Source organism: Rhinatrema bivittatum, chromosome 8 (assembly GCF_901001135.1).
Source record: "Rhinatrema bivittatum chromosome 8, aRhiBiv1.1, whole genome shotgun sequence".
Lineage (NCBI taxonomy): Eukaryota > Metazoa > Chordata > Amphibia > Gymnophiona > Rhinatrematidae > Rhinatrema > Rhinatrema bivittatum.
Window position 1 is genome coordinate 87,918,189 of NC_042622.1, and position 26,744 is coordinate 87,944,932.

Here is a 26,744-nt window from a genome sequence, read left to right on the forward strand (position 1 = left end):
ATCATGCTATGGACTTCCAGACCCTCGCTGCAGAGTTAAATTGGGGAGGTGACAGTTTACACAGCATCTTTCTGGAAAGTATTTCCTCAAGATTACAAGACGAATTGGCGGCTCGAGACCTTCCAAATGATCTGAATAACTTGATTGAATTAGCAGGACAAGTGGACCGTCGCCTTCAACGTCGTTTTCGGGAGCGGAGAGTACCCCATAGGACTGACTCCACTAGACCCACTCCTGTACACCGGGGAAGTTCGCCTCCCGCACCCTCAAGACCCCAAGATGTCGAACCCATGCAGGTGGGTCGAGGGCCGCTCTCCCAAGAAGAGAGAAAGAGACGCCGCTCGCAGGGCCTGTGTCTTTATTGCGGAGGCAGAGGTCACTTCCTTGCTCGATGCAGTGAACGTCCGGGAAACGCCCGGACCTAGGGACGGTGGGGGAGCTAACCCTAGGTCACGCTGCCACAGACTCCCCATGCTTTGTTCCAGTAACACTGCTACTCCCAGACAGGGAGTTCGAGACTCAAGCTTTAATTGACTCAGGTGCCGGGGAGAGTTTCATCCTCCAAGAGTTGGTACAGCAACTTCAGATTGGGATACAACCCCAAGAACCTCCGCTTCGGATTTCGTCTATCCAAGGCAAGCTTCTGCCAGGTACCATTGCCACACATACTTCACCCCTTGTGTTACGAACGGGCGTCTTGCATCAGGAAGAGATTTCTTTCCTCGTCCTAGAGAGATCCATGCATCCAATCATCCTGGGATTGCCCTGGCTTCGAAAACATTCTCCCGTCATAGCTTGGGACTCCCTCCAGTTGGCATCCTGGGGCCCCAACTGCTTTAGTACCTGTCTAACGAACCTACCTCGCGCCCCGGTGGCACTGCTGTCTACATCACTAGCGCTACCTCCTCAATACCGGGACTTCCATGATGTTTTCTCTAAGGAGAAAGCCGAAATTCTTCCAGAACATCGCCCTTTTGACTGCGCTATTAACCTCTTGCCTGGTGCCATCCCACCGCAAGGCCGGGTTTATCCCTTATCCCTTCCAGAGACTCAAGCCATGTCCACTTACATCCGGGAAAATCTGGAGCGAGGATTTATCCGGCCTTCTAAGTCCCCGGCCGGGGCAGGTTTCTTCTTTGTAGCAAAAACAGATGGGTCGCTCCGCCCCTGCATCGACTACCGCGGCTAGAATAGTATCACCCGGAGGGATCGGTACCCACTGCCTCTGATACCGGAGCTCCTGGACAGGTTATAAGGGGCTAAAATTTTTACTAAATTAGATCTGCGTGGAGCCTATAATCTAGTGAGAATTCGTCCCGGCGACGAATGGAAGACCGCTTTCAATACAAGGGACGGTCATTATGAATATTTGGTTATGCCTTTTGGACTTTGTAATTCCCCGGCGGTTTTTCAAAACCTTATGAATGAGGTTCTTAGGGACATGTTGCACTCATCGGTCATCATTTATCTTGATGACGTCCTTATTTACTCCAAGGACCTAGAAACGCACAGACAACATGTTCGACAAGTACTGCTAAAGCTTCGAGAGAACAAACTCTATGCTAAATTTGAGAAATGTATTTTCGAGCAAGAGTCATTACCTTTCTTAGGATATATTGTGTCTTCCACTGGTTTTTTGATGGATCCTAAGAAAGTTGCTGCAATTAAGACTTGGCCACAGCCGCAGGGGGTGAAAGCCCTCCAACGTTTCCTGGGGTTCGCCAATTTCTAACGGCAATTTATACCACAGTATTCTCAGAAGGTGGCTCCTTTAATCGCTCTCACCAAGAAGGGAGCAGATGCCAAGAACTGGCCGACCTCGTCCGTACAGGCCTTTCATGACATGAAAGAGGCATTTCTTCAGGACACCTGCCTACGCCATCCAGACCCCCAGCGTCAATTCATCGTAGAGGTGGACGCCTCGGATACTGCAGTTGGGGCAGTTCTAAGCCAGCTCTCTGCCAAAGGTAAACTTCTGCCCTGTTCATTCTATTCTCGAAAATTTTCTCCTGCAGAGAGGAATTATGGCATTGGAGACAAAGAGTTGCTGGCGATTAAGCTGGTGTTCGAAGAGTGGCGTCAGTGGCTGGAGGGAGCATTCCATTCTGTTATCGTCTACACCGATCACAAAAATCTTGAATATTTGTGTCGGGCTCAACGCCTCAATCCGCGGCAGGCAAGATGGGCCCTCTTTTTCAGTCGCTTCGATTTCTCCCTGCGGTACAGACCAGCAGCCAAGAACCTCCGAGCGGATGCTCTCTCTCGGACATCTGAACCTGAGGATGCAGATAACCCGCCTCAATACATCCTGGACCCGGCCAGGGTCTTGTTAGCGGCTTCCGAAGTGGCTCCGGCAGGTAAAACAGTGGTGCCCACGCGTTCTCAAAAGAAGGTCTTAGCCTGGGCCCACGATTCATTGACCGCCGGACATCCAGGTATCACCCGGACCCTAGAACTCCTGACTGAATTTTACTGGTGGCAGTATGTCCAGTCGTGTCCCAACTGTGCTCGAAACAAACCCTTCCATGGATGTCCCTGGGGACTTTTGCAGCCACTGCCCACTCCTACGGAGCCATGAACCCACCTTTCCACCGACTTCATTGTGGATCTGCCTGTTTCGGAAGATAAGACGGTGATCTGGGTTACAGTCGACCACTTTTCCAAGATGGCTCATTTCGTGCCTTTCGCCAAGCTACCCTCTGCACCGGAACTGGCCAATCTTTTCATACATCATGTATTTCGTTTACATGGTCTACCTTTACATATTTCCTCTGACCGTGGGCCGCAGTTTACGGCCAAGTACTGGCGTTCATTGTGCCGGAAATTTGGGGTGCGCTTGGATCTTACTACAGCCTTCCATCCGCAGGCCAATGGCCAGGTTGAGCGGACCAACCGGACACTAAAGACCTTCCTTCGTGCGTTTGTTGGGGACTTGCAGGATGACTGGGTCGCCCTCTTACCTTGGGCCGAATTCTCTTACAATCGTCATAAGCACTCAGCTACCGACCAGTCTCCGTTTCAGCTTGTTTATGGAAAGACCCCTAGACCTCCTTTGCCGTTGCCTCTGTCCGTTACCTCTCCGGCGGCCCAGCTCACCGCCCAACAGCTGCAATCCCTATGGACTTCCACTCAGGAGAAACTTCGCCTTGCCTCAGCTAACGCAAAGAAATATGCCGACCGTCAAAGACAACCAGCTCCGATCTTCCTCCCAGGCAGTAAAGTCTGGTTAAGTACCAAAAATCTTCACCTACGGATTCCGTCGATGCGATTAGCTCCCAAGTATGTGGGCCCATTCACAGTCCTGGAACGGGTAGGGGCAGTATCCTACCGTCTACGTTTACTGTCCACTCTACGGATACATAACGTATTTCACGTGTCCTTGCTTAAACCGTTGGTGCTCTCTCCCTTCCATAACACACCTCCAGCCCCCACTACCACTGAAGCTGATGGGGAGGGCATTTATACTGTACAGGACGTTTTGGGCATTCGATTCCATCGCCGTCGGTGGGAGTACCTCCTTTCCTGGGAGGGATATGGTCCTGAGGAAAACTCCTGGGAGCCAGCCTCTAATATCTTGGATAAGAATCTTCTTCACCAGTTTCATGTTGACCATCCGGGGAAACCCAAGCCTTCAGGGAGGGGGCGTAAGGGGGGAGGTACTGTTACAAAATCGGGTCGGCTCCCGGTTCCCTCGCTTACCCCGAGGCAGCTCCGGGCGGATAGTAGAGCCCCACACACTGCTGTGCCGAAATCGCTGCCTGCCGCGGCTCCTGCACAGCATCAGAGACGCTGCCGACTTCCGTCGCTGGCCCCGCCCTCTAGACGCGCGTGCGCGAAGAGGGCTGAGTCTTAAAGGGGCCAGCGCGGGAAAAAACCTGTGATGACGTCAGACGCTCAGGGTATTTCTACCCTGCTCCTACAGCTCTCCAGTGCCTTGCAACAAGGTTCCTGGAGTCGTTGTGTGCCTGCTGTGGTCTTGATTGCTTCGTCCTGCTTCTGCCTTCCCTTTGCTGAGGATTCTTTTGGCTTTGACCTCTGGATTGACTTGGATTGCTCTCTGGCTCTGATTCCTGGACCGGCTTTTGGATCGCTCTCTGGCTCTGACCCTGGACTGGCTTTTGGATCACTCTCTGGCTCCGACCCTGGACTGGCTGCGGATCGCTCTCTGGATATCGACCCCTGGACTGGCTGCGAAGCATCTTTGGACTTCGATTCCTGGACTGACTTTGGATTTCCTACGACCTGCTGGAGGCGCCAGCCGTCCGGAACCACGACCTGCAGGAGGCGCCTGCATCCGGACCACCTGTATCGACAGGAAGTCGCCTAAGTCCCAGCGGCCGTGTCCCTACGGGCTCCTCCTGGGGGGACTTCGGCTTCCAGGGTGAATCTCCTAAGTCCCAGCGGCTGGACTCCTAAGGGCCCCTCCCGGAGGAGTACCGGTCTCCAGGACGAAGAGTCTTCTTCCTCTCCGGTCCAACACAATCCATTCATCCAGTAAGGGTCTAAGTCCTGGTCGCAAGGACTTCTCCGCAGATCAGAGCGTCAGCCAGCACTGAGCTTCCGAACCGCCTCCTGGTTGGGACATTTGCTGTGGACCTCTACAGCACTCCATCTTTGGTTCCAACCAGCTCAAGGGTCCACGAACATAACAGAACCACACATGTTTGAACTTGCAGGACTCTTGATAAAGGCATGTCACACTGTAAAACTTGTAAAAGATGTCCTTTGGGCAACCTGCTGATTATCTTTCTACCCTTAACAGAATTTTTGAGATGTAACCTGTATGGAGTGGCAGTTACTACCCTTAACAGAAAGTTTGAGGGTAACTAGCATGGAGTGGTAGTTATTAAAAAACTTTTTGGGCAGACTGTATGGCCCATTTTGGTCTTTATCTGCTGATATTTATTATTTTACTATGTCCCTGTGAAGGGGTTCCTGCGGCTGGATTGTGGCCTTAAAAGGACCCCCTCATGGCTCTTCCCCTTCCTTTCCATCTCCTTCCTTCATTAGTCAATGTTCTCCTCCTCCAGGATAACTGCTTATCTCCCTCCATCCTCTTTCTAAACTTATTATCATAATTGAACCACTCCCACCTCTCATGGTCTCGGCAGCCCTGTAACTAAGCATGTCCCCAATCAGCTTGGACAACTATAAAGGCCAAGGTCCAGTTATCAATATTCCTGGCTACCTTCACTCTACGACTGTAGGAACCTTTTTTCTTACCATGTTTCCCTGTTCTCTTGATGAAGCTCTCCAGTAAGGAGAACATGTCTATAAACTTTCGCTTCCACATTTTTCTTGTTATCCTCAGTGGCATATCCTCCTACAGCAGAGACCAATCACATAATAATGACCTGACCTTACCCATCTAAGCCCAGAGAGGTGGTAGAAGCATCATTAGAGCTATCTGACTCAGATGACTCCCTCCGCTACTGCTCCCGATTTCCCATACCTCATGGGGTTTCACCCCACTAGTTTCCTTCTGCCATTTCTGAGAACCCCTTTTTTATCACTGTTCCCCATTTTCTTCTGCCTGTGCTCTGCTGCAGTCTTTTTCCTACCTCTTGCTGCACACTCACTATCTCGTCCATCCGATACTGCTGTTCTGTTCCATGCAGGAATCTCCTTCCATGGCAGCATGGAAGTTCACTTCCACCCCCTCTCTGATGTATCTGCAGCCCTTTTTTCTAGCCAGAGCCTTTATCTGTTGGGAGAGGAACCTGAGTAGATCCTCCAATCCTTTGACTACTCCCACTCCAGCTTAGCATTCCCAGGAGCTCATCCCCTCCCAGTAGCAGTGCCATGAAGGTGAAAGAGGATGACTGCTCATGTCTGTTCTGGAAGCCAGGATGGCTTACTTACAGATGCCAAAGCTTCTGTGGATGAAAAGGCAAAAACTCCTATGCTCCCATTGATTGCTGCAGGGGTACTCCTACTGTAATTCCACTTGGCCTTTGTCACCTCCCCCCACCCCCACTGTTGCCCCACCAAGCCAGTGGGGCTGCTGGAGAGGTACTAGACATAGAAGGATTGTGGAGCCCACTCCTTGCAAACCATGCTGGAGAAACTCTTCATCCCACCCAACAACACTTCTCCAGGCCAAGGGGACAGTGGGAGCCACCATAGGAAATTGAAAGGGTGCCTGGGCCCTCATCCTGGATGCCCACAGTATGGCACCACTGAAACCCTCATTCCCAAAGCTCCCCCAAATAGGATGACTAGCACTAGGACCCAGTGGGACCTGAATCTGAAGAAGGGTGGAGCTGACTGCTGCTTCTCCAGCAACACAGAATGGGCACTCCCCACTGCTCGAGTTCCACTGCACAGGAGCAAAAGGGGAAGCCAAGTGGACAGAGAGGAAAGGGGTTAACAGGAAACTTGATACTCTGGCTGCAAGGCCGAGAGCGGATGCCAGTCCTGTGAAGTAGGGAACGAGAGCTTGCTCATCTACCTCCTGGGACTCTCTGATGCTGCTCTGGCCTTGGTGGTGGGGAGGGCAGATCGAGAGGGCGACCTGACTGTCTGATCATCAGGCACAGGACTAGATGCAGGTCAGTAATGGCAGGATCCCCCATTGGAACCTTTCCAGGCCCAGGTTGGCTACAAGAGCCAGCAAGGTTGGCGTGTATTGGCTCTCCGAATCAGGCTAGAATGTTAAAAAAATAAGACAAAGAGCTGCTGCCAGTTCATCATGCTGGCTCAGAACAGACCTGGTGAAGAAAATAAAATGCTGGCTGGAGAGGTGGAAGAGGCCAAGGAGTCTCCAGAGGAGGATGAATGGGGAAAATCCTGAATAGGAGAGGGGAAGCGGGGCCAAGGAGGGGGACTGGATCATTGAGCCTGCCACATCAGGGGAGCCCCGAGTACCTATGGTATGCTTACCTTGTTCCGTGACCAGAGCAAAGGAGAAAAAGAAGGCAAGTCACCTGGCTTGCTCCCTTTTATGCCCCTACTGCTGGCTGGCCTCCATCTGCAGACCCCCACCCCCACCTCCACCCTTCCTCTCCAGTCAGTGTTTGAAAGGAAGTGACCACCATAGGAGGAGATGGTGTCTCCTCTCCTTTCCCGCCTCAGGTTGGCAACAGCACCAATTTATCGCTACCTGCCAGGCATTAGACTAGAATAAAACAATGCATCTGCTCGGGTACTGTGTTTTATTTTTTTTTTAATTCTTTATTAGCTTTTCGGCATATAGAATAAAACATATAAAAGCAAAAAGATATAGGCAACATATGTAAAATTACAAGGGATGCTGATGATAAATATTCCAGATTATACAATATTTGTACATTTGACCCTGTAAAGCATAATGAAGCTGTTCGAGGTCCACTACAATCCCTCACTTGGAACTTCCAGTAAGAAATTTTAGGAACAACTTTCCAGAAAGTGGCTAGCAATAATTGAGCAACCAATTTGCAATGTTTCACAGGTACACCTGATCCAGACTAACACCCCAATAAGGCTAAGGGGGTGTGAGACGTATCGAGAGCCCCAGTAGGTCAGCAATGGCTTGCATCACTTGAGACCAAAACAGTCTCAAGTGGGGATAGGACCACCACATATGCTTGTACGAACCAGTCTCCCCACAACCTCACCAGTAAAGGGTACTTGCCTCAGGATTAAATTTTGCATAAAAAATAGGTGTGCGATATATACGATGGAGCAGCTTAAACATTAGTTCATTACATCTCACACAGATAGAAGCATGATGGACCTCTTGCCAGATATTCTTCCAGGCCTTAGCATCTAACATGAGGCCTAAATCTATGTTCCAATTCTCAGTTAGATTAGGGGAAGTAAGTACACCATATTTACTCTTCAGAAGGCCCTTATAGAATAAGGCAATACATTTTTTCCTTGCCCCAGAGTCACTCAGAATTGCCTCTACCCCGTTAAGAACATATGGAGGGCAAGATAAATCAAAGTGATGTTCCAGGGTGTTCTGCAACTGAAGAAAGGCTGCCCTTGACTTCTGACCTAGATCATATTCAGCTTCTAGGTCAGAGAAGTCCATAAAATCATCTTCGTCCCATAAGTCTGAGAGAAGGACAAGTCCCTGATCTCTCCAATTACGGAAGATAGGGGAGAAATTACAGGTACCTATCTTTGGATTTTCAAGTATGGGTGCAATAGCGGACTAAGTGTCCCCTTCCATAATTAAAAACTTTTGAACTTGACCCCAGACTGCAAGAGTGTGGGCAATAATAAGACTAATTTTACACTTCAGCGGAGAGGCAGGGACCCAAAAAGGAAGAGTAGCTAGACTGACTAATTCAGCTTGATCTTTTTCCAGGCCCAGCCACATAGCCTCCCCACCATGCAACCAGCGATGCATGCCAACGAGGCAGGCCGCCCAGTAATATAAACGCAAGTTAGGCAGGGCCATGCCTCCTTGAGCTTTGGGAAGCCACAAAGTACTAAAGAGTAACCGAGGTTTACGTTGCTTCCAAATAAATTTAGCCATGGCCTTATGTAAATCAGTAAAAACATGGGTCAGCACATTACAAGGAAGATGATGGAAAAGATACAGCACTTTCGGCAACAATGACATTTTAATGAGGTTTATGTGACCTACCCAAGAGATAGTTAAATGATCCCAATCTAGCAAGTCTTGCTTGATGCGGGCCAGGACTGGACTATAATTTTTATGGGTACTGTGTTTTTTAAACTTCCCATCCCTAAGTATTCTGGAGTTTGTTTGTTTTTTCATGAGGCTGCAAGACTTCTATGCCCAGAATTGCTTTATGATTGGAGTTTAATACAAAGTTGAACAGACGTGGTCTGGTTTTCTTGGAACTACCTATGCTTTTCTACACCCTCCCCATAAAAATCGCACATATATTAGAGCAATGTTTGAGAACTGTTCTCTTTATCTTTCCCCAGCCCCCAGGCACTTATTGCTTGTAAGTGAAATACAGCACTTGGGAGCAGAGCAATATCTAAATGCCATTTAGCAGCAGCCAATGTCTGCTTTATTAGTTAATGGCTTGAGGAAGAGTCAAGTTAATATGGTAATGACCAATTTGAAAGGGATTATTGCTTTTACAAGTCATGTTTTATACTTTAAGAGCAAGAATGCATAGTTTGTTTAATTAGCTGCTTTTTTATGGCTGACATGTTAGGCAAATTGCTGATTACAAATAAGAAAATATGCATTTATTATTGTGATGGAAAATGGCCTGGTCCATCACACATTCAGTGGCTCTTGTTCAAAAAAATGTCTTAGACATATGATAGCGAAATATGTCCTATGGTACAGAGCAAATTTTTTTAAGCCATCACTTTCCTCCCCCACTCCCCAACCGCGCACACTTTTTCTTCTCTGTAATACTTTAAGCCTCCTCCCCCAACCACCACTGAAAAAAATTAAAATTAACTTATTTTTTTTAATGCAGTACAATATACAACAATAAAAGTTAGATTAAACCAAACATCTCGCCCTTCGCCTCACCCCCAGTTTGAGAACCGCTGCTATAACATAACAGCCTATTAGAGTGACTCCTCTGATGCACAGAATACTACCTGAAGTCACCTTTCTTCCTGGTACATTTCAAAGAAGAAATGACTGCTGGACTGTGTGCCAGCTCTGATCACTCTACAGCACAGGGTTATTTTAATGGACACATGAACTGGATGTTAGCCTGACCCACCTGCACGTCCCTTTAATTACAAAATACAAAATTCCAAATATGATTCACAGTGGCATCATAAAAAGTAAGATATATGTGCTGAAAATATTGGGGGTCTGCTCTATTTTTCATAGCAGAATGTTTCAGGCTCTAAGCTTTGTGAACAGTTGTCTGATTGTTCCTTCAATTGTTCTTGTTTTATAATTTTCTGTTTATTTTTGGTCTCAGATCCAGAAGAGGTTGTATGATACTCGGACCACATTACTCAGGAAATACCAGCCACCGGTGGATCCAGCACCGCTGTGGCAATTGCCACGCTTTAAGAAGGTACATAAGATTATATATATATATATATATATATATATATATATATATATATATATTTCTATTTGTAGATATATATAAAAGATAAAATGGAGACAAGCATTCCTGTCCCCCTACCTTTTTGTAATTCTCTTTATTGACCTTTATCAAATTGAGCTAAAACTTGTAAAGAGAGCCTAAGCTCTCAATAACCACTATGATCATGACAGTGACCTCATTAGACAAGTCCCTTTCTAGTAGCTGGAGCTAAAATAGGAGAAAATGCTATTGCTAGTGACAGCTGATGAAGATTCCCTTTTTTCTCACACTGTTAGCCCCCATTTGGCCGCGCGTTTTCGACGCGCTATTTTTACCCCTTATTCGCGTGGAAAATGTGCGGCCAACCCCCCAAAACTAATAGCACCCGCAACATGCAAATGCATGCTGATGGGCCTATTAGTTATTCCCGCACGATACAAAGGCAGGAGTTAATTTCAGCCAGCACTGAGAAAGTGTACAGAAAAGCAGAAAAAACTGCTTTTCTGTACACCCTCCTACTTAATATCATAACGATATTAAGTCAGAGGCCCCAAAAATAAAAAAAATTAAAAATCTGCCCACGGGTTGGGAGACGGACGCTCAATTTTGCCGGCGTCCATTTTCCGAACCCGTGGCTGTCAGTGGGTTCAAGAACCGACGCCGGTAAAATTGAGTGTTGGCTGTCAAAAAGGAGGCGCTAGGGACGCGCTAGTGTCCCTAGCGCCTCCTTTTACCGTGGGCCCTAATTTGCATATGTTTTTTTACTGAATCGCGCACCCAGGAGAATGGCCTGGGTGCGCGTCGGGAGAGTGGGCGCTCGCTGGCTCTCCCGCGCGTCTTACTGTATCAGCCCAATAGTAGGATGATACTGTTGCTATCTTTGGAGCCAGGAACTGGCAGGAAAACTCCTTGTGCAGAGTCCTGCTGGTGCTCCTAGAACTTTCACTAAATTGGGAGCCAGCAATCAAGAAACATCACTGCTTGCAGTAAAAAGCTGATAGTGAGGTGGCTAACTGTTCCAGTCTGCCTAGCAACAGGTTCCTTACTTATCCACAGAACTCAGCCATCCTCAGATATAGCACATTGGTGCCGAGCCCAATGCAGATCAATTATGGATGTTGATTGAATAATGTGCTACAGTGTGATCAACTGATAGGATGAACTAACAGATACAGGAAATGTATGATAGACTGTAGTTCCCTGTGAACAAGTAGGACTTAATTCAGCCACCTAAGTGGGTGACATCAGTGGACAGTACTGTTATGAAATGTGCTGTCTCAGAGCTCAGAAAGCTGCCACCATACAAGTCTCCTCAGTTGGTTTTCTTCCACTGAAGCGAAAGGGTGTTTCCTAGCATGTGGATAGATGGATTCAGGACCAGTGAGTTATGCACCTCTACCAGCAAATGGAGACAGAGCAAACTGATGGCACAGTATATATAGTCCTGCAGTGACATCAGCCCTCCAGTATTCTCCATCTCCAGCAGATGGTGGATGTGCATCTCCCTTCTGGGCATTGCTTCAGATTTTAGAAAGAGAATTTTAAAAAGAAAAGGCGCCGCTCTCCTGGATGATACCAAATGGTCCCTCCCTCAGTTGAGAATTACTGAGGTGATTTCCATGATTCCTCACATGTGTGCCTAACTCCAGTAGCTGGTTTTTCAGTCGGCTGGACTTAGCTGATTGTACAGCTTAAAGGAAGCAGGTGCAGGAAGCCAAGCACGGCGGTGACAGTGGATGCCCTTTCCCCTCCGTGCAGCCGAAAACCATCTCTGCATTCAGCCAGGAAGGGCTGAGCTCAGGAAAGCTTCAGAAAAAAAAAGGTACCTTACAGAGACATGAAGGAGGGTTGTTGAGGGATTCCCCTTCCCCAGTCTCTGAGCTTGACACGCTGTTCCAACATTCATCCTGCCCTGAGGAGGGTTCAAGGACAGAGGCAGCCTGGTGGGTTGAGTGGCTAGGCCCCACTATAAGGCTTTTCCACTAAGTGCCACATAGTAAGCCGCAACAGTGTTTTCGCGCGTTTTGCCTACACATTCGGCTGCCCTCTATAGGACAGCAGTTCAGTGGTGCATCTCGGTGAGCCTTCAGGTTTGCATCCAGGTTTTGGACACTTAGTTGAGAGTCAGTTGAAGCGTCCAGGTTAAGCAGTGTCTGGCTTGGACACATGCTTATCTTGTCCACACAAACTGGGCATACGTTTGTGTTCACTTAAGTTGAGACGTTTAGCCTTGTGGTGCCAAGTCTTGAGATGCCCAATTTTTTGTACACCTAGCTCTTGGATATGCCCAAAAGTATTTTGGGCAAATAAAAAATATATATATTATCATCAGGGTTTCTTACTTGAAATCTGTATTGATCTAACATAGTTGCTGTTATATGTTGCTTGTTTAATCTGACCAATAAAAATGTACATTAAAAAAAAAATATATATATATATATTATGATGCCTATAGCCAAGAAGCCTAAGCACTTTGCCTTGTGCGCCGCCTGGCATATTCCGGCGTTTCAGCCTGGTGTACCCTCTAACTTCTGCCAGTGCTGTTTAGAGGCTCAGGGAGAATTATCTTCCTCTGATTTTACTAAGCCTGGTTCTTTCCAGCCTGATGAGGTTATGAGTAAAGATGTGTCAGGAGAAGCGCTTGATATTGGAACTCCCTTGACTGGTTCCTCAGCAGGGGTTGGCAGCTCAATGGGCACAGCACAGGTGCCTCCTGGTTTTGGCTGGATCCTTCTGCCTTTTCTTGGGTAGAATTTCTTCAGGGATTGCAATCCTTTCTTCAGGCACAGTCCTCAGCCCCATCCAATCCTGTCAGGTCAGTCTCTCAGGCGATGACATCTCCATCTTCTGGTACTACGTTTAAGCGTCAAAGTACTCCTTGAGCTGCAGGTGTTCCTGACAGGAATCCAGAGGGCACTGATGATGAGGCAAATCCTGACTCTGGAGGACTGGGAAATTCCTCCAGGATTAGAACCGTTTAGGATTATGCTGTGGTTCTTTCATAGAGATGAATTGCCGGCCCTGATTTCCCAGACACTGAAAATGCTGGAAGTTCCTGGAGCAGATTCCATGTCTGAGCCAAAGAAAAATTCCATTTTGGAGTCTTTGCATAAAGCTTCTTGTTTTTCTTGTTTCAGGAGCTCAGTTCTCTGGTGAACCCAGCCAAGAGAAGTCTTCAACCATCTCAGTAGTTGGAGTATCTGGATGTGCGATTCGACACAATGCAGGGCAAAGTTTCCCTGCCAGAGACTCATATTCAAAAGTTGGTTTCTCAGGTGCATCTCTTGGTGAGCACTATACACCCGACAGTGTGGTCCTATCTACAGGTACTCAGGTTGATGCGGCAACCCTGGAAGTGGTGCCGTGGGCAAGGGCGCATGTGTGTCCCCTTCAGCTCTCCCTGCTGTCTCGTTGGAACCCGCAGTCTCAGGACTATTCAATTCGGCTCCACCTGCTAATGGAAGTCTGCTTTCACCTCCATTGGTGGCTACAAGTGGATCATCTGAGAAAGGGAGTTTCTCTATATTGCTGGACTGGTTGGTATTCATGAGGGATGCGAGCCTCCAAGGTTGGGGAGCTCACTGTCAGTAACTAATGGCACAAGGGTGCTGGAATACAGAGGAGTCTCTCTGGAACATCAATTGTCTGGAAGCCTGGGCAGTCCAGCTGGCATGCTTGCAGTTCAGCAGCAGACTGCAGGGTCGAGCAGTCCGAATGTTGGACAACGCGATGACGGTGGCTTACATCAATTGGTAGGGAGGAACCAAGAGCCAGCAGGTATTGCAGGAGATAGACCAATTTATGGAATGGGCAGAAATGCATCTTCAGGTGATTTCAGCATTGCACATTGCAGGAAAAGACAATGTAAAAGCAGACTTTCAGCAGGGAGAGTCTGGACCCAGGAGTATGGGTATTGTTGGCAAGGCATTCCAGCTGATAATGGATTGTTGGGACCTTCCATTTATAGACCTGCTAGCGACTTCTCGCAATGCGAATGTTCCTAAATTCTTCAGGCACACGAGAGATCCAAAGTCCTTGGGTATTGATACTCTCATGTAGGTCTGGCTGGAAGACAAGCTGCTGTTTGCCTTTCCCCTGTGGTGAATGTTGGACAGAATAGTTTTAAGGCCAATCCGGTGTCCACCAGGGCTGGTGCTCCTGGTGGACACCGGATTGGCCCAGAAGATTATGGTATGCAGAACTGTGAGAGACCCCCCTTCGTCTTCCACCACAGAGGAAACTGTTGCAGCAGGAGCCTGTCCTTCACGAAGATCCGACTCACTTTTGCCTTACAGTATGGCCTTTGAGAGGGATTGCTTGTTGAAGCATGAATATTCTTCTGTGGTGATTGCCACCTTGCTCAAAAGTTCTCCACTTCCTTAGCCTATGTGCGGGTTTGAGGCTTGGAGTGAGGATCGAGGTGTTCTTCCTCGTTCAGTTAAGATCCTGCTCATTTTGGAATTTTTGCAGGATGGATTAAATAAAGGGTTGGCTCTTAATTCCTTGAAGGTACAGGTTGTGACTCTTGCCTGTTTCAGGGGCCAGGTGAATGGTGAATCCTTATTGTCCCATCCTGATGTGGCTCATTTCTTGAAGGGAGTGAAACATCTTCATCCTCCCTTGCGGTTACAGGTTCCCTTGTGGAATCTTAACTGGTGTTGGATTCCTTGGCCAGCCCTATGTTTCGACCGCTGCATAGCCTTTCCTTGTGGTTATTGACCTTGAAAACATCTGTTGATTTGTTCTACGCATCGAATTTCCGAGCTGCAGGCCATGTCTTGCCGGGAGCCGTTCCTTTGGGTGATGCCTAAAGTGGTCTCGGATTTTCACTTGAATCTGTCCATTTCCTTGACGTCCTTAGATAAGGAAAGAAATGCAGAAGAATATCGCCTGTTGGGTTCCTTGGATGTCAAGAGTCATGACGTGAGGCATCTGGAGGTTTCTAAACCTTTCTGAAAAGATAGATCGCCTGTTTGTCTTTTATGGTGGAGGAAAGCAGGGCGAACCAGCTTTGCGGGCTACAATAACTCGCTGGATTAAGGAGGTGGTCACGGCTGCAAATGTGGATGCTGAAAAGCCATTGCCTACTCAGCTTAGGGCTCATTCCAGTAGAGCTCAGGCAGTGTCATAGGCGGAGGTTAGATTGTTGTCTCCCCTCAACATTTGCCAAGCTGCAATGTGGTCCTCCTTATACACCTTTTCCAGGTATTATCATCTGGATGTGCAGACCTGGGAGAATGCAGCCTTTGCACGTACAGTGTTGACTGGATGGCGGACTGCCTCCCACCCTATTCGGGAGTAGCTTGGGTACATCCCACTGTTCCTGAATTCATCTATCCACATGCTAGGAAATGAGAAATTACTACTTACCTGATAATTTCCTTTTCCCTAAGATGAATAGATGGATTCAGCTTCCTGCCCTGGGCTGCTGAATGATTATGTAATGGTCCTCCTGTATGGCCTTATGTTTCAGGGGATTACTGGTAAGTGTTCATCCAGTCCCTAGACTATTATACATACATTCTTGCCTGAGTTCAGTGTTTCTTGTTGGTTAAGTACAGAAACAGTTGTCTGTTTTTAATCACGTTTTTACTAGTCTGTCCACAGTTGCTTTTGAAGAGAATACTGACTGGCTGATGTCACTGCAGAACCATATATTTTGTGATGTCAGTTTGCTCCGTCTCCTTCTGCTGGTAGTGGTGCATAATCCACTGGTCCTGAATGCATCTATCCACCTTAAGGAAAAGGAATTTATCAGTAAGTAGTAATTTCTCATTGCTTTCTCTCTCTCTGCGATTCACCAAAATTTGGGGTAATTTTTCTATTATCTCTTCATTATTGTAGTTTATTATTTTTCTTTCAACCAGATCTTTTCATTATTTTTTATGAGTCTCCTAAAAAAAAAAGTTAGTTTTTAACTTGTGACCATTAAAGCTTTATGTGGCAGAAAAGGTCCTATAAGCTTTGCTCCGAATGCATGCATGAAATGTCCAGCTTGGATTTCTGTATCTCTGCCTGCACTGCCTGGGCCTCTCTTATTACATGATTGGACAAATGTTCCCTCAAGCTCTTGCATAAAGACATCTTAAACTGAAATTTAATTATTCCACCCCATCAGTGGAAAAGAAAAAGAAGAGGTCATGGAGACCTGTACCAAAAATTAGAAGGTAAGAGTCATCTTGATCCTGAAGTTATGTCACTTTGGCTTCTAAGCACAAGAAGGAAAAGAAATTGCCATCAGCATTAAGGACTTTGTGCTGAGTCTCCTTTGTGCGCATGAAGTTGGTACCATTATCCAATGACACTGGTGTCTTGGAGCCATTGTCATTAAATGCCTTGGTGCCAAAACCTTTTGGTGCTGAAACAGTAACTGCTCAACATAGAAATTCTGTATCTAAACTTCCTATTCAGAAAAGCAATCCTCCCATCTTGGTATCAGAGTAAAGATTGCTCTTCTGTGGTGCTTCCTCCTCCACCTCCTGAATATCATCCATTCATCCATTCATCCAAAAGCTTTGGTTAGAGTTTGTCCATAATTATATGAAGAATATTCTAGAGCCCATTTTGGAAAAGTTGTCTGTCTAATTAGATGCCCAGTCATCTATATCTCCTTTTCAGAATGTTCAGTGAGCATCTTGATAAGTCTCAGAACACCATCTCTTCAAGAGATAAGATTTCTTCCATTTGCCCTCTAATTCTGTTTTCCAACTTTGAGGAAAATTCTCCTTCACCTTATGATTCTTTCTCCTTCCATTTTTTGAAGGATGCATGACTCTGCACCCAAGATGCAGAATCATGCAACTGGGGTGCAGTAATCCAAAAGAGCTGTATGTGATGGGGGCTGAAAGACTAATGTGCATGGAGTGCGAGAGGGACCTTGGGGTAATAGAATCTGGTGATCTAAAAGCAGTGAAGCAATGTGACAAGGTGATAGCTAAAGCCAGAAGAATGCTGGGCTGCATAGAGGAATAATCAGTAAGAAAAAAGAGGTGATAATGCCCTTGTATAGGTCCTTGCTGAGGCCTTACCTGGGGTATTGAGTTCAGTTCTGGAGCCCATATCTCAAAAGGATAGAGATAGAAAAGATATGCCATACAGGGTCAGACCAAGAGTCTATCAAGCCCAGTATCCTATCTCCAACAGAGACCAATCCAAGTCACTGGTACCTGAGTACTGATGCTGGCAACAAGCAGTGGCTATTCCCTATTGATTAATAGAAGTTTATGGACTTCTCCATCAGGAAGTTATCCAAACCTTTTTTTTTTTTAAATTTATATTTAATTAATTTTCAAATAATTATAACAAGACAATCTTGTAAGGAAATACAGAAATAAAAATCAAAATAAATTGTACATACATCCGCATGTATCACCAATACAAGCTAAAAATTACTTAACTGCTTTGCATTGGAAAACAAGGGGAAGAGAAACAAGGAAAATCGAAGGAGAACAAAGGAAATTATATATCCGTTAAGCTGCTGTATAGGCCTCAACTTACTACATGCCCCCTTATACATGGATTATGTCCCCCCCTCCAGAAACTGCCTCAGCTATTCGGGCGTAAAAAAGATGTATGTATTTCCAGCATTTTTTACAACGCATTTGCAGGGAAATCTTAAAAGGAAACTTGCCCCTTTGGCTAAAACCTCAGGGCGCATATTTATAAACATCTTCCTCCGCTGTTGAGTAGCCCTGGAAAGGTCTGGATAGACCCTAACCTTGGCTCCCATAAAGAGAGTGTTGATATTTTGAAAATATGCTTTCATTATCCGTGCCCTTTCTGGTTCGGTGGAAAAGGAAACAAAGAGAACTGCCCTTTCTACAACTTCCATATCTGTATTTTCTAGATACTCCGTTAAGTTTTCTAAATCAACCCTGTTCTCCCCAAGAGGTAATTGAGAAAAATCTCTTTTAATAGGCAAAAATATAACTTTCTTTAAAGAAGGCATCAATTCTTCAGGGATCTTTAGTGTCTCAACCATGTATCTTTTAAAAGTCACCATTGCAGGTTCTCCCATTACTTTAGGAAAGTTCACCACTCTTACGTTCATATGTCGCAGATAATTTTCAATTGATTCAATTCTCCTTTGAGATATTATTCGATCTTTCATAAGAGAAGCATTTAGATCTTGAACTTGTTTAACTTTAGCTGAAATATCCTGAATAACCATAACTTGTTCTTGTAACTTTTCTTTATGTTCCTTGTCCACCAAATCCAGTCTTCTATCAATATTTCCCATCTGCTGAGACTGTTCTCTGAGGGTCCGGGCATTTACCATCATTAGATCCCATAGGGACTGTAATGTTATTTCCGCTAGTTTTTTAAACTCCCAGGGCACCCAAATATCAGTTCCTACCTCCTCCCGTCAGGGCTGCACGCCCGGTGTTCCTGGTGAGTCAGCTCCCATGTCCGGGTTTCCCCTTTCTGAGGTCTCTCGTCCATTTTCTGGGAGGGAAAGTCCCAATAAACTTGTCCCAGCTCCTGTAACATCGCTGGTTCCTCCGGGCTGAGTTTGCCCAATCAAACTTGGATTGGCAATCGCAGTTCCAGCGACGGCAGCGAGGGGAGAGCTGCACAACAGGCCACGGGGGTCAGGAGGACTCAGAGTAACCTCGCCAGGCGAGAGTCCTGCTCCTCTCGGGACTTCCGCAGCAGCGTTAGAAGCCTCCACCTGAGTGCCTGGTGTCGCGAAGTCAGTTATAAATCACTGCCCTGACGGGCCAGGTAGGTCCGGAGGATAAACTCTAACTTTCCCCTTCCTCTTATGTGGCATTTCGGAGATAAATATCCAAAAAGGATTCAAAGGAAATATTAGGATACAGAGCAGCGAGACTCAGCGTCCTACAGCAGCGGCCATCTTGACTCCTCCCCCCCCAAACCTTTTTTAAACCCAGCTACACTAGCTGCCTTAACCACATTCTCTGGCAACAAATTCCAGAGCTTAATTGTGCGTTGAGTGAAAAAAAAAGTCTCTGATTTGTTTTAAATGTGTTGTCTCGTTCTTTTGACCCTGATGGCATTCAAGAAGAACCCAGCCATATAAATGATCCTGCTTGCATCTGCTTTTCCGCCACCGTCACGGTCCCAGCTGGGAAAACCATCGTGCCTCGTCGGCTCCGAGAGAGGGTCCTAAGCTGGGTGCATGACTCCAAGCTTGCTAGTCACCCTGGACATGCCCGGCCCTTAGGGCTACTCCAATGCTTTTACTGGTGGCTCACCATGGTCTCTGTCACCCGAAACTATGTGGACTCATGCGTCACCTGTGCCCAGCAGAAGCCTCCAGTAGGCCAACCTTGGGGCCTTCTCTAGCCGTTGCCTGCACCTGAAGAGCCCTGGACTCATCTTTCCACAGATTTTGTCGTAGAGTTACCACCATCTAAGGGAAACACAGTAATCTGGGTCATAATAGACTGCTTCTCCAAGATGGCCCATTTTGTGCCTCTGCCTGCCCTGCCCTCGGTCCCAGAGTTCGCACGTCTCTTTTTCCAACACGTGTTTTGTCTCCATGGCTTGCCTACAGATATCACCTCAGACAGAGGACTTCAATTCGTTGCTTGCTACTCTGCAGGAAATTTGGTATAAACATCAACCTGATGACTGCATACCATCCACAAGCCAACGGTCAGGCTGAGAGTACCAACCGCTCTCTGAAGAACTTCCTGCGATCTTACTCCAATGATCCACAAGATAATTGGGTAAAGCTCTTATTGTGGGCAGAATTCTCACACAACTCCTATGTTGCAGCAGCTACCGGAGCTTCACCTTTCTCCATAGTCTACAGCAGACAACCGCAGCTTCCACTAACAGTCCCATTGTCAGTGCCTTCCCCGGCCGTTCAGGCCACTGCCGATGCTCTGCAAGTCCTCTGGAAACAGATGAATAAACGTCTTCGTCAAGGGGCTACTCAAACCAAGAAAGCCGCCGACTCACATCATCTCCCGGCTCCAGAATTTCAGCCAGGCCAAAAGGTCTGGTTAAGCACCCGTTACATCTGGCTAAAACTACCTTATCAAAGGTTTGCTCCTAGGTACATTGGTCCTTTCCCTGTGACCCAGCGTATTGGACCAGTCACCTACCAACTTCGGTTACTGCCCACTTTGGGCATACACAACTCTTTCCATGTATCTCTGCTCAAACCAGTGATACTCTCTTGGCCATCATGTAAAACTCCCGTGCCATCTCCATTTTCCACTGAGACTGATACCACCTATCGGGTTCAAGAAGTACTTGATGTCCGGAGAAGAGGTCGCCGTTGGGAGTACCTTCTCTCGTGGGAAGGGTACGGTCCAGAGGAAAACTCCTCGGAACCGGCCAGTAACATCCTGGACAAGGGACTCCTCCTCCAGTACCACCGTGCCCATCTGGGCAAGCCCAGACCTCCAGGAGGGGGGCGTAAAGGGGGGTACTGTTACGCGTCCCAGCTGTGGTAGGCCTTCGCCTGGGCCTACTCACCCCAGGAATCCAGCTGCCAGCTCTGGTTCACCTTCACTCGTGGCTGTCGCCTCCATCCCTGAGCACCTGCAGCCACCTCTGCCGCTTCTGACTCCTGCACGGTTCCTCCCTGCGCCTGGCGGGTCTCCACGATTACTCGTGTGCTCGTTGCTCGTTCCTGGTTCCTGGTCTTCATTCCTGCCTCCTGTTCCTGTCGTTGGTCCTGATTCCTGTTCCTGTTCCTGCTTGTTCCTTCGTCTGCTCCTTGTATCCTTGGACTGATTATCTGGTATTGACCCCTGCTTTGCCTGGACTAAGCTTGGACTGATTCTCTGGTATTGACCCCTGCTTCGTCTGGACTACGCATGATCTGATCTCCTGGCTCTGACCTCGGCTCTACTTCCAGTACTGTGCTTCCTGCCGCCTGCCCAGACTCCAGCTTGCCTTGGACTCTCCTTTTGGTATCCCAAGGACCTGGCCTCTCAGGCTTCGGCCTGTCTTTACTTGGGCGCCCCCTGCTCTCCTCTGTTCCTGTTGGCGTCTGGGTCTCTGGAACCCTGCCTCATCTGGACCATCCTCTGCCCTCCAATACCTCTGCTGGTTCCTGGCGTACCCTTGTCTACATCAACTGGGAGTCTTCACATGGAGGCCTGCCTAAGTCCAGCCGGCCCCGGCACCCAAGGGCTCAACATAAGGGGAACGTGGGCCTGTATTGGCGAAGCTCCACGTCAGCCTCCGTCTCCTAGCCTGCTCCGCCTCCCGACGCTGGAGACCCATAGGGCTTGCCCTGGGGGTAGCATCAATCCCACCTCGGGCCAAGGGTCCACCATCAGCGCAACAAGCAGATGGCTGGTGGGGAGTTTCCAATGCCAGTACGGCGGCCAGGTTGGCCAAGCTCCAGAACCACCTGCAGCAGAAGCACGTAATGGCGAGCCTGCTGGCACAGAGATGTCCAGTGGAGTCACTCTGAAGGGTGAATTGGAGGGCGAGCATGTGAGTGTTTCACAGAATGGGGAGGGGGGGGTTTAAGGCAAGCAGGGGGGAAAAGGGCAAAAGAAAGAAGAGGAGGAAGAGCAGGGCAGAGTCGAGTTTAAGGACTTCTGAGGACAGCTCGGATTCGAGTTCCTCTTTGGATGACAGCCCTGCCTAACGCGTCCAAGATGTCCTTGAGGCAAGCAGGGCATCTCTGGCTCTTACCAATTTGTCTCAGTTCTGGGAGAGTGTTCCTAAGGCTTTGAGGAAACAAATAAAAAAGAAGGAATACATTGATATTTTCCGAATTATGGAGCTCAGAAGGAAGAGAAGTGATATGAAGAAGGGGAAGAAGAGCAATGAGGTCGGGGTGGGGAAATAAAGATTTCCAGGAATATAATTAACTGGGTATGGGCATTCTTGAGAATGACTAGAGTGATGGGCCAGGATGACCCCTCTCAGTACAGTCCAATGTTCAGCTATGCTGATACCATTTTGGAGGCGTAAAGGGAGTACCCAGGATGGGCCTCGTTAAACTACGATCGAATGCTCAGGGATAAGATGGAGGAAAATCGTTTCATGTCTTGGGGTACACAAGATGTGAAGTTGTGGCTTAGGCAGATGAGCAACAAGACTACTGATGCAGGAGCAATGAGTAAGACGGGGTGCATGAATAATAGCTCTATAGCATCGGGTGGTAGCCCAAACAGGGCAGAGAACGGGAACAGCAAAGTATGCTCATGTTTCAACAAATCTGGCTGCAATTTCCAGGATTGTAAATTTAAGCATGTCTGTTCCGTGTGCTCAGCTTCACACACCACGTCTAAGTGCGCGAAGAGAGGTACATGAAGCGGGATGGAGTCTTGGGAAAGGAAAATGATACCAGGTTTTGTAGGGCCCCATGACTGATTCATTTATCTACCATGGAGGAATGGTTGTCCATTTACCCAAAGTGCAGGGAAATACAGAGGTTAACCGAAGATTTTCATTGAGGGTTCGTGATACTTTTTCAAAGCAAAATCGGAAATAGCTCTTCCGGCAATTACCCTTCCTCATCCCAACACGCTGAGATAGTGCAGCAGAACTTAGAGGCAGAGATTGAAATGAGAAGGATGGCAGATCCCTTTATGGACTCCCCATTTGGGGTTATAATGCTTTCGCCTTTGGCTGTAGTACCCAAGAGGGAAGCGGATAAGTTTCGACTAATTCAAAATTTGTCCTGCCCCCTGTGGGGGAATCTGTGACAATCACCTGCCTGCGAAGGAGTGCTCGGTTCAATATGCTTCTTTTGATTGCACAATTAACTTGTTGAGGTAGTGTGGAAAAGGGGTGTTAATGGAGAAGTCGGACATTAAATCTGCATTGAGACTCCTGCCAGTCCATCCCAGTAGTCTCCCTCTCCTGAGATTTTGATTTCGGGGTTTATATATATATATATATATATATAAACATATATATATTTTTTTATATATAGGGGGTTTACACCTCCCTACCTCCCCCACCGCCCTCTCCTTCTCTCCCTCACCTCCATGTATACCCTTCATTCTCCTCCTCCTGTTCCCTTCCAGCCCACCCCTACACCCCTGCCGAACCTCCGACATCACCTTACTCTCCAACTCAACCCTTTGCGTATTAAAATGTCTATACTCGTCTAACTACTCCCGCAGACGCTACCTGTAGATACACCTGATCAATATTATATGTTAATGTTAACATCTGATTGTCTTACTTAAAGTTATACGTTAAAGTTATCATTTGATTGTTTCTTGTATCTCGTTGTTTAAAATGTAAACCGGAGTGAAGGCCTTCCCCAATACTTCGGTATATAAAAAACCTATAAATAAATAAATAAATCTTTGATAAGTGTATGTCTATGGCATGCTCTGTCTATTGTTCATATTTTGAACTGTTCAGCACTTTTCTCCATTGGGTATTCAAGAGAAAGGTACAGATCCCCAACTTAGTACATTACCTTGATGATTTTCTCTATGTGAGTCCTTCCAGGATGGATTCTTGTATGCGGACATTGCGGGCATTCCAGGCCATGGTCGAGGAGTTCAGTGTACCGTTGGCGCATGAGAAGACAGAGGGCCCGGTGACAGTGATCTCCTTCCTCAATATTATAGAAACATAGAAATGACGGCAGAAGAAGACCAATCGGCCCATCTAGTCTGCCCAGCAAGCTTCACACTTCTTTCCTTTCATACTTATCTGTTTCTCTTGGCTCTTAGCAACCCTTGGTTCTATTTCCCTTTCACCCCCACCATTAATGCAGAGAGCAGTGATGGAGCTGCATCCAAGTGAAATATCAAGCTTGATTAGTTAGCATCAAGCAAGCTACACCCATACTTATTTGTTTACCCAGACTATGTTATTCAGCCCTTATTGGTTGTTTTTCTTCTCCCCTGCCGTTGAAGCAGAGAGCTATGCTGGATATGCGTGAAGTATTAGTTTTTCTTCTCCCCTGCCGTTGAAGCAGAGTGTTATGTTCGTGGACCCTTGGGCCGGTTGGGACCGAAGATGGAGCGCTGTAGGGGTTCACAGCAAGGATCCCAACCAGGAGGCGGTTCGGAGGCTCGGAGCAAGCGGGGATACTGGACTATGGTGGAGTCCTTTGCGACCAAGGACTCGGTACTCACTGGGAGGACGGACGACGTTGGACCCTGGCGATAGCGGAGCTTTCACCCTGGAGACCGGCACTCCCCCGGGGGGAGCCCTTACGAGTCCGGCCGCTGGGACTTTTGGAGATTCACCCTGGAAGCCGAAGTCCCCCCAGGAGGAGCCCGTAGGGATACGGCCGCTGGGACTTAGGCGACTACCTGGATGTGGAAGATGGTCCGGATGCTGGCGCCTCCAGCAGGTCGTAGGTAGTCCAGAAGTCGGTCCAGGAGTCTGAGTCCAGGAGCGGTCCAAGGCCAGTCCAGAGGTCGAAGTCCAAGCACGGTCCGAAGCCAATCCAGAGGTCGAAGTCCAAAGCACGGTCCAAAGCCAATCCAGAGGTCGAAGTCCAAAGCACGGTCCAAAGCCAATCCAGGGGTCGGAGTCCAGAAGAATCAATCAGTGAGAAGGGCAAGGCAGAAGCGGGACGAAGCAAACCAGGAACACAGCTGCAGCAGGCCGAAGACCAGGAACCTTGTTGCAAGGCACTGGGATAATCTAGATGCAGGGTACTTATACCCTGAAGGCATCTGACGTCATCCACAGCTGCAAGGAGGCTTTTCCCGTGCTGGCCCCTTTAAGAGGAGCTCCTCCCCGCGCGCGTCAGGGGGCGAGGCCAGCCACGCCGGATCGTCGGCGTCTCTCCCGAGGAGGGAGAGACGTGCTGGAGGGCCTGCAGGCCCGAAGAAGCTCCGAAACGGCCCGGGCCGCCCCCGAGGTAGGTGGAGGGACCCGGGCCCAGCCCAGGACCGCAACACAGAGAGCTATGCTGGATATGCGTGAAGTATCAGTTTTTCTTCTCCCTTGCCGTTGAAGCAGAAAGCTATGCTGGATAAGCGTGAACTATTAGTTTTACTTCTCCCTTGCCATTGAAGCAGAGAGCTATGCTGGATATGTGTGAAGTATTAGTTTTACTTCTCCCCTGCCGTTGAAGCAGAGAGCTATGCTGGATATGCTTGAAATATTAGTTTTTCTTCTCCCCTGCCATTGAAGCAGAGAGCTATGCTGGATATGCATTGAAAGGGAAGTATGCATTGAAAGCCACATTAACTATCAACAAATATTGAATAAGCCTAATAATTGGTAATACCTATAGCCTATGAACTCTCCGTTAATTTTACATACTCTTACCCACCCCTGGGTTTTTTTTGTTTGTTTTTTTTTTAATTTGGAGATGGCAGCCCTCCATCCTTCCGCTCCGTGAAGTGGAACACCAACCACTGGCCACTGGCATCCTGCTCCGTGAATGCCTCTGTGGCTACTGCCGCTCTGTGCAGTGTTTTGCTGCCTCCTCTTTATACACGTCCTCTAGACCTGATGGATCCACAGTGTTTATCGCACGCCCCTTTGAAGTCCTTCACAGTTTTGGACTTCACCACTTCCTCCGGAAGGGCATTCCAGGCATCCACCACTCTCTCCGTGAAGAAATACTTCCTGACATTGGTTCTTAGTCTTCCTCCCTGGAGCCTCAGCTCGTGACCTCTGGTTCTGCTGATTTTTTTCTGACGGAAAAGGTTTGTCATTGTCTTTGGATCGTTAAAGTTTTTCAAGTATCTGAAGGTCTGAATCATATCACCCCTGCTCCTCCTTTCCTCCAGGGTGTATATATTTAGATTCTTCAATCTCTCCTCGTATGACATCCGATGAAGACCCTCCACCTTTCTGGTCGCCCTTCTCTGTACTGCTTCCATCTTGTCTCTGTCTCTTTGTAGATACGGTCTCCAGAACTGAACACAGTACTCCAGGTGAAGCCTCACCAAGGACCTGTACAAGGGGATAATCACTTCCCTTTTCTTACTCGATATTCCTCTCTCTATGCGGCCCAGCATTCTTCTGGCTTTTGCTATCGCCTTGTCGCATTGTTTCGCAGACTTCATATCATTAGACACTATAATCCCTAGGTCTCTCTCCTGCTCCGTGCACATCAGCTTCCCCCCCCCCCCCCCCCCCCATCGAATACAGTTCATTCGGATTTCCACTCCCCATATGCATGACTTTGCACTTCTTGGCATTGAACTGGACACGGAGGCGATGGTATCTAGACTGCCCCGGGACAAATTGCACAAGTTACAGAATATGCTCCAGTGGGCTTTATCAACCAAGAAGGTCATGCTTGTCACCCTGCAGTCCATAATCGGCAGTTTGAATTTCGCGTGCTGTGTGATCCCCATGGGGAGGGCATTCCTGAGGCGGTTAGCCGATGCTACGATAGGGGTATCACGACCACATCCGAATTTCCAGGCCTATTAAGGAGGACATGTCAATGTGGCTCACCTTCTTGAGCAAATTCAATGGCGTCTCCATATGGCAGGAGACCCCGGTGTCAAGTTGGTATCTTAATATACTCACAGATGCTTCAGGCAGCTAGAGGTTCGGGGTGAACTGCCAGGGAGCTTGGTGTGCCACACCATGGCTGGGCAGCTGGGTCAAGAATGATTTGGTAAGGAATATTACATTTCTAGAGTTATTCCCTATCCTAGTTGCATCAGTTGTCTGGGGTGCTAAGTTGCTTGATAAGAAGATTGTGTTTTGGTGCGACAACCAGGCAGAGGTACTAGTCATTAACAAACAGGTGGCGCAATGTCCTCATGCGACGACCTTATTAAGGGAGGTCATCCTGCAGTACTTACGATTGAATATGACTATTAGGGCAAGGCATGTCTCGGGTGTTGTTAATGGGATCACCTATTCTCTGTCCCGAGCTAAATGGGA

General features: G+C 47.7%; 1 protein-coding gene across 4 annotated transcripts in view; it reads left to right on the top strand.

The window, feature by feature from the left end:
- The window catches only part of CFAP77 (cilia and flagella associated protein 77), a 574,339-nt gene that overhangs the window by 472,232 nt on the left and 75,363 nt on the right, over window positions 1-26,744 (top strand). For all 4 annotated transcript variants that reach the window (XM_029613689.1, XM_029613690.1, XM_029613691.1 and 1 more), the window contains one exon: window positions 9,858-9,956. In XM_029613689.1, coding sequence (XP_029469549.1) covers window positions 9,858-9,956 — 99 coding nt within the window. The remainder of the gene's footprint in view (window positions 1-9,857; window positions 9,957-26,744) is intronic.